Genomic DNA, 13,013 nt, shown 5'->3' on the forward strand with positions numbered 1-13,013 from the left:
TCTTAATAGCCGTGCCAACAACTTGAAGAAAAATATCGATAGTCAGTAGCATCATTTTCTGTTTTAAAGTACGTTAAGTACAAGTGAGTTAGGAGTCTGGTCAATGTTTTTATCAGCCATAGGAAAAAATAATTTTGAATTTACAGGAAAAGAGTCTTAGGACATTTATAATAATTGATGTATAAAGTTATTCATGTCAGATTCCTTTTATATGTACTATATTTTATGTTTTGGTCATTTTTAGCCCCATATAAAAATAATACTAGGTCATATTTCTTTTCTTTTTCTTTCTTTTTTTTTTTTTTTGAGACGGAGTCTCGCTGTGTCGCCCATGCTGGAGTGCAGTGGCGCGATCTCTGCTCACTGCAAGCTCCATCTCCCGGGTTTACGCCATTCTCCCGCCTCAGCCTCCAAGTAGCTGGGACTACAGGCGCCCGCCACCTCGCCCGGCTAGTTTTTTGTATTTTTTTTAGTAGAGACGGGGTTTCACCATGTTAGCCAGGATGGTCTCGATCTTCTGACCTCATGATCCACCCGCCTCGGCCTCCCAAAGTGCTGGGATTACAGGCTTGAGCCACCGCGCCCGGCCTTTTTCTTTCTTTCTTTTTTTTTTTTTTTTTTTTTTTTTGTGAGATGGAGTCTCAGTCTGTCACCCAGGCTGGAGTGCAGTGGCATGATCTTGGCTGTCTGCAACCTCCGCCTCTCATGTTCAAGCAATTCTCCTGCCTCAGCCTCCTCAGTAGCTGGGATTACTTACAGGCACACACCACTACACCTGGCTTAATTTTTTTATTTTTAGTAGAGACAGGGTTTCACCATGTTGGTCAGGCTGGTCTGGAACTCCTGACCTCGTGATCCACCTGCAAGCTCCGCCTCCCGGGTTCACGCCATTCTCCTGCCTCAGCCTCCTGAGTAGCTGGGACTACAGGTGCCCGCCACCACACCTGGCTAATTTTATGTATTTTTAGTAGAGATGGGGTTTCACCGTGTTAGCCAGGATGGTGTTGATCTCCTGACCTCGTGATCTGCCCACCTTGTCCTCCCAGAGTGCTGGGATTACAGGCATAAGCCACCGCACCCAGCCTCAGGTCATATTTCTTAAAGAATATTTACAATCTTCTACATAATGGGGTGGTAAAAAAGGAATAAAAGAATATTTATTGGCCGGGCGCGGTGGCTCAAGCCTGTAATCCCAGCAGTTTGGGAGGCCGAGACGGGCGGATCACGAGGTCAGGAGATCGAGACCATCCTGGCTAACACGGTGAAACCCTGTCTCTACTAAAAAATACAAAAAACTAGCCGGGCGAGGTGGCGGGCGCCTGTAGTCCCAGCTACTCGGGAGGCTGAGGCAGGAGAATGGCGTGAACCCGGGAGGCGGAGCTTGCAGTGAGCTGAGATCCGGCCACAGCACTCCAGCCTGGGTGACAGAGCCAGACTCCGTCTCAAAAAAAAAAAAAAAAAAGAATATTTATTTATTTAGAATATAGGAGAAAGCCAAATTACGTTTGAGAGTTGCAGATAAGGGAGATTTTTAACATTTTAAGACAAATCAAGTGTTAATGTGGATTTGGCCAAGATGAACTATTTGCATGCATATACCTTCTATTTAATCATGAGTTTATTTTTTTTTTTTTTTTTTTTTTTTTTTTTTTTTTTGAGACGGAGTCTCGCTCTGTCGCCCAGGCTGGAGTGCAGTGGCCGGATCTCAGCTCACTGCAAGCTCCGCCTCCCGGGTTCACGCCATTCTCCTGCCTCAGCCTCCCGAGTAGCTGGGACTACAGGCGCCCGCCACCTCGCCCGGCTAGTTTTTTTTGTAGTTTTAGTAGAGACGGGGTTTCACCATGTTAGCCAGGATGGTCTCGATCTCCTGACCTCGTGATCCACCCGTCTCGGCCTCCCAAAGTGCTGGGATTACAGGCTTGAGCCACCGCGCCCGGCCCTTAATCATGAGTTTATAAGGATTTGTTGTTGTTTTTTTTTTTTGTTTGTTTGTTTTTGAGACGGAGTCTCGCTCTGTCGCCCAGGCTGGACTGCGGTGGCGTGATCTCCACTCACTGCAAGCTCCGCCTCCTGGGTTTATGGCATTCTCCTGCCTCAGCCTCCTGAGTAGCTGGGACTACAGGTACCTGCCACCACGCCCAGCTAATTTTTTGTGTTTTTAGTAGAGACGGGGTTTCACCATGTTAGCCAGGATGGTCTCGATCTCCTGACCTTGTGATCCTCCTGCCTCGGCCTCCCAAAGTGCTGGGATTACAGATGTGAGCCACTGTGCCCAGCCTATGGGGAATAGTTTTAATTAAAAAAGAAGTTGTTTCATTTCAGCCTCTACCATAGTCTCTTGGATTCACTTGGTGTAATGTGACAGAACTTTACATGTTAAAAGTTTTGTTTTGATTTTGTTTTCTTATTTCTAAGCTTTTTATGTGTCTTGCTACCAATATTTTTATGTGTTGAAGTTATCTAGATTGTGTACACAAAAATAAACATGTACAGAGTTGGCCGTCTGCCTTTTTGTTCTAAGAGGCAGAACATGAAGGTGTAGCTATTTGGATCTAGTGGAGCATAATATTCTTGAATGATCTGGTCTGGTGAATTATGAGTGTTTATTTGTTTGAGAAGGAGTCTTGCTCTGTCATCCAGGCTGGAGTGCAGTGGCGTGATCTCGGCTCACTGCAACCTCTGCCTCCCGCGTTCAAGTGATTCTCCTGCCTCAGCCTCCTGAGTAGCTGGGATTACAGGCGTGCACCACCACGCCTAGCTAATTTTTGTGTTTTTGGTAGAGACTGTTTCACCACGTTGGTCAGGCTGGTCTCAAACTCCTTTCTGACTTTGTGATCTGCCTTCCTGAGCCTCCTGAAGTGCTGGGATTACAGGCGTAAGACACCGCGCCCATCTGTGTGGTGTGATCGTAGCTCACTGCAGCCTCGAACTCCTGGGCTCAAGCCTCCGGAATAGCTGGGACTACAGGTGTGTGCCACCATGCCTAACTATTTTTAAAAATTTTATAGAGATAGTCTCACTATGTTGACCAGCCCGATCTTGAACTCCTGGCCTCAAGTGATCCTCCCGCTTAGGCCTCCCAAAGTGTTGGGATTGTAGGTGTGAGCTACTGCTCCTGGCCAAATTACGAATTATCAATAGGAAATATTTGAAGACTTGGGAAAGAACAATAAAAAGTATGCTACCAATAGGAAATGTTAATTATATCTCAAATTGACCACCAGTGTATAATAAGGTGTTAAGTTTACAGACTTGTGACTCATAGAGTTATAGATTCAAATTCCGGGTCTGCCCCTTATTCATGACACTGAACAGTGTCTTAATCTAAGATCCTCTCTTTTCACCTGAAATAGAGGAATAATCTAATAGCTGCTTAATCAGATTGAGGAGTACATGCCGTTGCATATGTGAAGTGTCTAGTGCTTAGTAATTAATACCTATTACAAGAAATGATTTCTGAATTTTTGTCTTTAATGTTAGGGCAATACAATGCAAAGTTACTAAAATATAATTTCAGGAAACAAGGTAGATACGTGAAAGTGACGTGTATATCATAGCATGCAGATTTCCTGAATTAGTGAAGTGCATACTTGAACCTCAGTTTTCTGAGTTGTCAGATGGAGATATTAGTATCTTATTCCATAAATTTTTTGGATTCGGTAAGTTAATGCAAAGACATTTGGAACACAACTCAGTACATGATATATAATAAGTGCCCGATATAATCTGTTATAATGTTATGGTTCAGCATCTTTATACTAGAAGTAGAGATTAAAGGTATTACAGTAGCTCATAGGTGATATCATAGAACTGTTGGGTTTTAAAGTTGAAAAATACATTAGAGATCATCGGGTGGCATAGTAGGTACTCACTATTTTTGAGTGAAACTCTTAAGTGATCTACTTAAAGGAACAAAGTTTTCTGGAGGCAGAATTTAATGCAACTAATGCTTCCTTTTTCCTGACTGAAACTACTAATCATGTATAGCACACTGCCTCCTAATTTTTTATCCTTATTAAATCTGGGATTTATAAAATGACATCACTTTTCTGGAACTTTTTTCCTGACAGATTAAAAATCACATGTTTGGCCGTGCGTAGTGGCTCACACCTGTAATCCCAGGACTTTGGGAGGCCGAGGCAGGTGGATCACCTGAGGTCAGGAGTTTGAGACCAGCCTGGCCAACGTAGTGAAACCCTGTCTCTTCTAAAAATACAAAAATTAGCTGGGCGTGGTGTGCGCTTGTAATTCCAGCTGCTTGGGAGGCTGAGGCAGGAGAATCGCTTGAACCTGGGAGGCCATGGAGGCCATGCCACTGCAGTCTAGCCTGGGCAACAGAGTGAGACTACATCTCAGAAAAAAAAAATCACATTTTTGGTTTTCATCTGTCTGACTTACCTTGTGTAGGTTTGTTGGTCGCTTATTTAAGATATGTTTGTTCAGTTAAAGTTTTTCATTGTGTTTGAGGGAAATAATAAGATAATTGATTTTCTTTCTCTTTTTCGTTCGTTCGTTCGTTCTTGCTTGCTTGCTTTTCTTGCTTTGCTTTCTTTCTCTTTCTTTCTCTGCAAAGTCTGGCCTTATCACCCAGGCTGGAGTGCAGTGATGCAATCTTGGCTCACTGCACTCTCTGCTTCCCCAGTTCAAGTGATTCTCCAGCCTCAGCCTCCCAAGTAGCTAGGACTATAGGCGTGTGCCGTCACACCTGACTAATTTTTCTATTTTTATTAGAGATGGGGTTTCACCATGTTGGCCAGGCTGGTTTCAAACTCCTGACCTCAAATGATCCTCATTCGTCGGCCTCCCAAAGTTCTGGAATTGCAGACGTGAGCTGCTGCACCCAACGGAGAATTGGTTTTCTACTTAGATTTGATAGGCCTGCTATTTCTAATAAGAAATGGATTTTCAAAAATAAATTACATTTTCCTTCCCCGGATTTGACAAAACATTTATTGGGGACTATTCCTGTATCAATCTTCTTAGAAATTTTTAGATGCTTGGAATAAAATATAAGGATGATAGTGCTCCTGCTTTCTGTTGCTTGCCTCAATGCTGCATCCAGATCACCTGGGCTACACATTACAAACAGATTCTCTGGCCCGAGGTAAAGAATCAGAAATGGGTAAGACCTTTCCAAAATAGTGGTTAATAAGAGTTAAGATTTTGGGCTGGGTGCTGTGGCTCAGGCATGTAATCCCAGCACTTTGGAAGGCTGAGGTGGGCAAATCACGAGCTCAGGAGTTTGAAACCAGCCTGGCCAAAATGATGAAACCCTGTCTCTGCTAAAAGTACAAAAATTAGCTGGGCGTGGTGGCATGCACCTGTAGTCCCAGGTACTCAGGAGGCTGAGGCAGGAGAGTTGCTTGAACCTGGGAGGTGGAAGGTTGCAGCGAGGCGAGATGGTGCTACTGCACTCCAGCCTGAGCAACAGACTCCACTTTGAAAAAAAAAAAAAAGAGTTAAGATTTTTTTTGAGACAGTCTTGCTCTATCACCTACGCTGGAGTGCAGTGGCACAATATCAACTCACTGCAACCTCCGCCTCCCAGGTTCAAGCAATTCTCCTGCCTCAGCTTCCCAAGTAGCTGGGATTACAGGCGTGTGCCACCATACCCAGCTAATTTTTGTATTTTTAATAGAGACAGAATTTTGCCATGTTGGCCAGGCTGATCTCGAACTCCTGACCTCAAGTGATCCACCTGCCTTGGTCCCCCAAAGTGCTGGGATTACAGGCATGAGCCACTGCACCTGGCCCAGAGAGATTTCTTGAAAACCTCTCGGGCAGGTTTGAAAAGTTGGAATTTCCTGGATGTTTTATTGATAGTAAATTGAACATTCTCATGGTAGCGGGGATTGTGTACAAATAATTTGAACCTGATTGATTGTTTTTCCATATTTTATTTTTATTTTAAGCATTATTTTAGTTTTTCCCTACTACCTGACTGCACTTTTTGGAAAATTTGAGTAAGTCAATAACATAGGATTAAGTTTGATTAAATCTTTTCTTGAAAGAAATAAGTCTTAGAACTCTTAGACTCTAGGCAACTATTTGGATATTACGGGTGTGGGTTGCTTCCAGATTTGAGCCTGACAGGTCTAGGTCAGTGTAGTATATGTGAAAGTTGACATAATTGTTCTTATGAGCAGCTATCTTTTTGGTGAGGGTTTTTGGCTTCTGATTATAGAATGATTAGCGATTAGCAGCTTTAAGAAGAATTTCTTGTATCTTGCTTTATTTGAAGTATTTCAGGCCAGGCTCCATGGTTCACGCCTGTAATCCTAACACTTTGGGAGGCTCAGGGGGGCATAACATTTGAGGTCAGGAGTTAAAGACCAGCCTGGCCAGCATGCTGAAACCCCATCTCTACTCAAAATACAAAAGTTAGCCAGGCATGGTGGTGTACACCTGTAATCCCAGCTACTCAGGAGGCTGAGGCACTTGGACCTGGGATGCAGAGGTTGTGGTGAGCCAAGATTGCGCCACTGCACTCCAGCTTGGATAAGAGTAAGACACGGTCTCCAAAAAAAAAAAAATTGAGCCTGACAATTCTAGGTCAGAACATTTTTATTTATTTATTTATTTTGTTGTTGTTGTTGAGACAGAGTCTCGCTTTGTCGCCCAGACTGGAGTGCAGTGGCCGGATCTCAGCTCACTGCAAGCTCCGCCTCCCGGGTTCACGCCATTCTCCTGCCTCAGCCTCCCGAGTAGCTGGGACTACAGACGCCCACCACCTCGCCCGGCTAGGTTTTTGTATTTTTTAGTAGAGACGGGGTTTCACCGTGTTAGCCAGGATGGCCTCGATCTCCTGACGTCTTGGCCTCCCAAAGTGCTGGGATTACAGGCTTGAGCCACCACACCTGGCCCATTTTTATTTTTAAAAACAGGAATTCCAGTACATAGCCAAATAATGCCTGATTTTTTTCCCCCTAATATGTTTGGAAAGTGAACATTCCATACAACTTGATAATTTTAGCCTTTTTCGTAAAATTTACTTTGATGTTGCCATTGTTTAGCCATTTTTTTTGTTTGGCACTCTGATGTTTTTTCTGTGATCACTGAGGCATTTGTCAGGGTGTTTGCCACAGCCTTAAAAGGTATCCATTCTTTTGCTTCCTTTTTATTTGTTCAACCTTGGAAATTTATAGTTTTTCCAGTAAATATTGCCTTTGTATAAATTAATTTTAAAACTTTTAAATTTTCCCTCAAAGTTTGTTTCAAGTTATTTTGACTATTTTTAGTAAACTGGTGGTACAGAAGTTAATCTGGTGACTAAACTGTGTCAAAGGTGATAATGTAACCATGAAGTCTGTCAGATTTCCTTCCTAAGTCATAAACTAGCTACTAAAATAACTATGTTACAAGGAGTTTACAGTCCTGTCTCCTATCCTTGGGGTGGAAATTGGTTCCGGGACCCAGCCATGGATATCAAACTCGGGATGCTTTAGTATGTCCCTTAATATAAAGTGGTGTAGTAAGCTACATACATCCTCCCTTATACTTCAGATCATCTCTAGGTTACTTATAACGCCTAATACAATGTAAGTGCTATGTAAATAATTGTTATACTGTATTTTTATTTGTATTTTTATTGCTGTATTGTCATTTTTTTCCCCCAAGTATTTTTGGTCTGTGGTTGGTTGAATTCACAAATGTAGAACCCAACTGTATTCATTTGGGAGAATGGAGAGCCAGCTGTATTCATTTGGCCTTCTTAAGTTCTCATATGCTGTTTAAAGAAAATCATTTCTGTATATATATCCAAGTGTAAGCCTGTATGGTAAAGTCTTAAACTTTCCTGGATTAATTTAAACTTTGAAGGATTATCAAAAAGTTAGTAAGTAGCGTTCATGATCATTTAGATGAAAATTTTTAAGCCCAGCCTGGCTTTACTTTGCAAGTTTCATGCTGATCTGTTTCCCTTGCCATTGGAGTATATGCTTTAAGAAATGAAATATAATTTGTGGTTATTTAGGCTATGTGCAGTGGCTTACACCTGTAATCCTAACACTTGTGGGAGGCTAAGGTGGACTGATCACTTGAGTCCAGGAGTTTGAGACCAGCCTGGGCAACATGGCAAAAGCCCCATCTCTACAAAAAAAAAAAAAAAAAACATGCAAAAAGCCAGGGGTGGTGGTGCGCACCTGTAATCCCAGCTATTTGGGAGACTGAGGTGGGAGGATCACTTCAGCCTGGGAGGTGGGGGTTGCAGTGAGCGGAGATAGTGCCACTGTACTCTAGCCCGGGTAACAGAGCTAGACCCTGTATCATTTAAAAAAAAAAAAAAAAAAAGGTTATTTAAAAGAAAGTGTTAGCCAAAGTCAGTTTTACTCTTATTTGTTCTTTTGCATTTTTGATGCTATTACTACCTCTTTTAGATAGTCCAAAATGGACTATTTTAACAACAGTATCTTTAAAATTTAAGTTACTTGCTTGGCTATGCGGTTTGTATGATTACAGTTCAACTTAGGAAATGTTCTCCAATAATGAGTTGCTCTTAATTTAATCAAATTGCTAAGGCCTAATAGTACTATAAACCAACTTGGTGGTGAGTTTGCATGTTTATTTTATTCAGATTATTATCTAGTAAGTGAACACTTTAATTCATATAGAAATGATTACTGGACTTTGTTTACAGAAAGCCACCAAAAAAACTGATAAACCCAGACAAGATGATAAAGATGATCTAGATGTAACAGAGCTCACTAATGAAGATCTTTTGGATCAGCTTGTGAAATATGGAGTGAATCCTGGTCCTATTGTAGGTAAGTTGATAAAATTTCAAATACAGTATCTTTTCTCTGAAGCAGGACCCCAAATTATTTTTTCCTTTTGCTTAGCAGTTAGTTTAGGTTCTAAGGACTGGTTTGTCATTAATCATTTGTATCAGCAAAACCTATGTTTCTTTGACTCCAAATGAGTGAAATAAAATGAGAGGATTGAATTAGATAATCTCCAAAATTACCTCTATTGTTGAGATTGTTTTATACAGTGCTTATATCGTTCTTCTTTTTGTTTTGTTTTTTGGTTTTTTGAGACGTAGTCTTGCTCTGTCACCCAGGCTGTGGAGTTCAGTGGCGCGATCTCGGCTCCCTGTAAGCTCTGCCTCCCGGGTTCACGCCATTCTCCTGCCTCAGCCTGCCGAGGAGCTGGGACTATAGGCGCCCACTGCCACGCCTGGCTAATTTTTTGCATTTTTCAGTAGAGACAGGGTTTCACTGTGTTAGCTAGGACGGTCTCCATCTCCTGACCTCGTGATCTGCCCGCCTCGGCCTCCCAAAGTGCTGGGATTACAGGCGTGAGCTACCGTGCCCGGCCACTTACATCGTACTTCTGCTGAGACATGGGTCTTATATGACAATTGAGGAAAATCTGAGGTAACATAGCTGGGCAGAATTGCCCAAATAAATGAGTTAGTGGCCGGGTACAGTAGCTCACTCCTGTAATCCCAATACTTTGGGAGGCCAAGATGGGAGGATTGCTTGTGCCCAGGCGTTTAAGACCAGCATGAGCATCGTAGGGAGATCCCATCTCTGCAGAAAATTTTAAAATTAGCACGGTGTGGTGTCACAAGTCTGTTGTCCCAGCGACTTAGGAGGCTGAGGCAGGAGGATTGCTTGAGGTGGTAGGGGGTTCAAGGTTGCAGTGAGCCATGATGGCTACTGTACTTTGGCCAGAGGCAGTGGAGGAAGACCCTGTCTCAAAAAAATAAATAAATAAAGGAAAAAAGAAAAAGTGAGTTAGTGACAGACTTCTTAATGAGGTTATTAAATTCCTAGCATAGTACCTTTCTTTTTTTTTTTTTTGAGACAGGGTTTCACTCTTGTCGCCCAGGCTAGAGTGCAATGGCATGATCTTGGCTCTCTGCAACCTCTGCCTCCCAGGTTCAAGCAGTTCTCTAGCCTCAGCTTCCCGAATAGCTGTGATTACAGGTACCCGCCACCACGCCTGGCTAATTTTTATATTTTTAGTAGAGATGGGGTTTCGCTGTGTTGGCCAGGCTGGTCTCAAACTCCTGACCTCAGGTGATCCGCCCACCTCAGGCTCCCAAAGTGTTGGGATTACAGGCGTGAGCCACTGCGCCCAGCCCCTTTTTCATGTATCATTAAAAGTACCCTTTTGAAAATCCTGTCTTGATTGGAATTGAATAATTATACCCTTAAAAAACAAAAACCTAGAACTAAATACACTGGATTTCCATTGTTGGATTACTTTTAGGTGATGAAGATTTTGCAGTGATTATTATGCCTTAGTTTTGGAGTGTCTTAGCAATAACCGCAGGATGAGAAAATTCCATTTTGATGGTTTTTTTTTTTTTTTGAGAAAAGGTCTTGCTCTGTTGCCCACACTAGAGTGTAGTGACGCAGTCGTGGCTTACTGCAGCCTCAACCTCCTGGGCTCAAGCAGTCCCACCTCAGCCTCTCAAGTAGCTGGGAACACAGGCATGTGCCACCATTCCTGGCTAAATTTTGTATTTTTTGTAGGGATGGGGTCACACTATATTGCCTAGGCTAGTCTTGAACTCCTGGGCTCAAGCAGTCCTGCCACCTAGGCCTCCCTAAGTCCTAGGATTACAGGCATGAGCCATTGCATCTGGTCTTGATCTTCTAAGTTACATAAAATTGTGGACACTAGAGATTTGGTAGGTTTTGCTGTAGGTATAGTTGCAAATAAGGATTTGGAATATTTTGTTTTAATGTATAAGCTGCTTCCAAATAATCATAAGCTTATTCATATACAATTACCAACAGATATATAACACTTTTAAAAAATTTTTTGTTTAAAGTTCTAAAAGGCCTGGGCATGGTAGTTCATGCCTATAAATAATCCCAACATTTTGGGAGGCCAAGGTGGTGGAATTGCTTGAGCTCAGGAGTTGAAGAGCAGCCAGGGCAACATAGTGAACCTTGTCTCTATTTTTTAAAAAAATTAGCCAGGCATGGTGGTGCACATTTGTAGTCCCAGCTACTCAGGAGGCAAAGGTGGGAGGATTGCTTGAGCCTACAAGTTGAAGGTTGCAGTGAACTACGATCACACCACTGCACTGCAGCCTGGGCAACAGAGCAAGACCTTGTCTCGAAAAAAAAAAAAAAAAGAAATTCCAAAAGGGAGACACTGAAAAATGTGTGTTATAATGTCAGCCTACATTAAATGATATGTTGATATATGACCTGTTCATCTTAAAGCTATTTCTATAACACTTCTGGACACATGTTGCTTCTAAAAAATATCCATTGTCATTTTGCTCATCTTACAGAAGTTAAGGAAAGATACACAGTTAGTGTAAGACAAAATCTATTTTGGTTTTAAACTGCCACTGATGTTCCAATGTGTTAAGAATTTGTAATCAGTTTTGCTTTGTGATATGTGTTTTCCATAAAAGGTCATTTTAACTGCAAAGTTGTTATATTTAAATCTGATTTGTAGAACTTTTCTTTTCCCCATAACTGAATACAGGCATATTAATGCCTTAGATTTGTGGAAGTTTAATCATAGTTATTTTTCATAGAGGTACAATCTGCTTATATGTGATTTTTCTATGTTGGCAAGTACTATTATGTGGTAGTAGAGAAAATACACAAGTGCAAGACTTCAGTCAAAAATAGTCATACATGGCTTTTCAGTAGATGGTCTACAGTAAGGCCTATATTAATTTACTATGTATTTCATGCTATTAAAAGAAATGTCGTTTCCAAAAAAACCCACCTATTATAAAAACAGTGCATTATATAGTTCTGTGGAATGCAGTGGTGCGATACCAGCTCACTGCAGCCTCTACCTCCTGGGTTCAAGCAATTCTCCTGCCTCAGCCTCCTGAGTGGCTGAGATTACAGGCGCCCACCACCAGGCCCAGCTAATTTTTTGTATTTTTGGTGGAGATGGGGTTTCACCATGTTAGGCTGTCTTGTCTTGAACTGCTGACCTCAGGTGATCCACCCACCTTGGCCTCTGAAAGTGCTGGGATTACAGGCATCAGCCACCACGTCTGTCCTTTTGTTTGTTTGTTTGAGATGGTGTCTCACTTCGTCGCTGGACAGTGGTATGATCTTGGCTCACTGCAACCTCTGCCTCCCAATTTCAAGTGATTCTCCTGTCTCAGCCTCCCAAATAGCTGGGATCACAGGCATGTGCCACCACTCCCGGCTAATTTTTGCATTTTTAGTGGAGATGCAGTTTCACTGTGTTGGCCAGGCTGGTCTCGAACTCCTGACCTCAAGTGATGCACCCGCCTCGGCCTCCCAAAGTGGTGGGTTTACAGTCGTGAGCCACTATGTCCGGCCGCATTATATAGTATTTTTAAGAACTTGAGTTTAGCCGGGTGCGGTGGCTCAAGCCTGTAATCCCAGCACTTTGGGAGGCCGAGACGGGCGGATCACGAGGTCAGGAGATCGAGACCATCCTGGCTAACACGGTGAAACCCCGTCTCTACTAAAAATACAAAAAAACTAGCCGGGCGAGGTGGCGGGCGTCTGTAGTCCCAGCTACTTGGGAGGCTGAGGCAGGAGAATGGCGTGAACCCGGGAGGTGGAGCTTGCAGTGAGCTGAGATCTGGCCACTGCACTCCAGCCTGGGTGACAGAGCAAGACTCCATCTCAAAAAAAAAAAAAAGAACTTGAGTTTAAAAAAAGAAAGAGTGAAAATAGCTTAAAATGTTGCTGAATATAGTGTCTGAGCTGCACCCTAAATGAAGCAATACAAGTACTAAAGCAAATTCTGCCTTAATCCAGGAACAACCAGGAAGCTGTATGAGAAAAAGCTTTTGAAACTGAGGGAACAAGGAACAGAATCAAGATCTTCTACTCCTCTGCCAACAATTTCTTCTTCAGCAGAAAATACAAGGCAGAATGGAAGTAATGATTCTGACAGATATAGTGACAATGAAGAAGGTAAAATTTTAAATGATGTTAATCAAATGTACGTAATTTTTTCACACTCAAAATACAGTGACCATGAAGAAAGTAAAATTTAAAACAATATTGACAAGATATACAAATTTTATTCATGTCATTAGAGTA

The 13,013-nt window shown here is 42.3% G+C and overlaps 2 protein-coding genes across 8 annotated transcripts in view; both read left to right on the forward strand.

Moving 5' to 3' along the window:
• Positions 1-13,013, forward strand: part of SLC25A3 (solute carrier family 25 member 3) — a 772,593-nt gene that overhangs the window by 684,824 nt on the left and 74,756 nt on the right. The window lies entirely within an intron of this gene.
• The window catches only part of TMPO (thymopoietin), a 36,978-nt gene that overhangs the window by 5,473 nt on the left and 18,492 nt on the right, over positions 1-13,013 (forward strand). For 6 of the 7 annotated variants that reach the window (XM_050749337.1, XM_050749338.1, XM_050749342.1 and 3 more), the window contains exons 2-3: positions 8,636-8,762; positions 12,726-12,884. In XM_050749337.1, the coding sequence (XP_050605294.1) occupies positions 8,636-8,762; positions 12,726-12,884 (286 nt within the window). Of the gene's footprint in view, positions 1-1,964; positions 2,968-8,635; positions 8,763-12,725; positions 12,885-13,013 lie in introns of those variants that run through there. The other variant, XM_050749340.1, reaches the window with a different exon arrangement.

Source organism: Macaca thibetana, chromosome 11 (assembly GCF_024542745.1).
Source record: "Macaca thibetana thibetana isolate TM-01 chromosome 11, ASM2454274v1, whole genome shotgun sequence".
Classification (NCBI taxonomy): Eukaryota; Metazoa; Chordata; class Mammalia; order Primates; family Cercopithecidae; genus Macaca; species Macaca thibetana.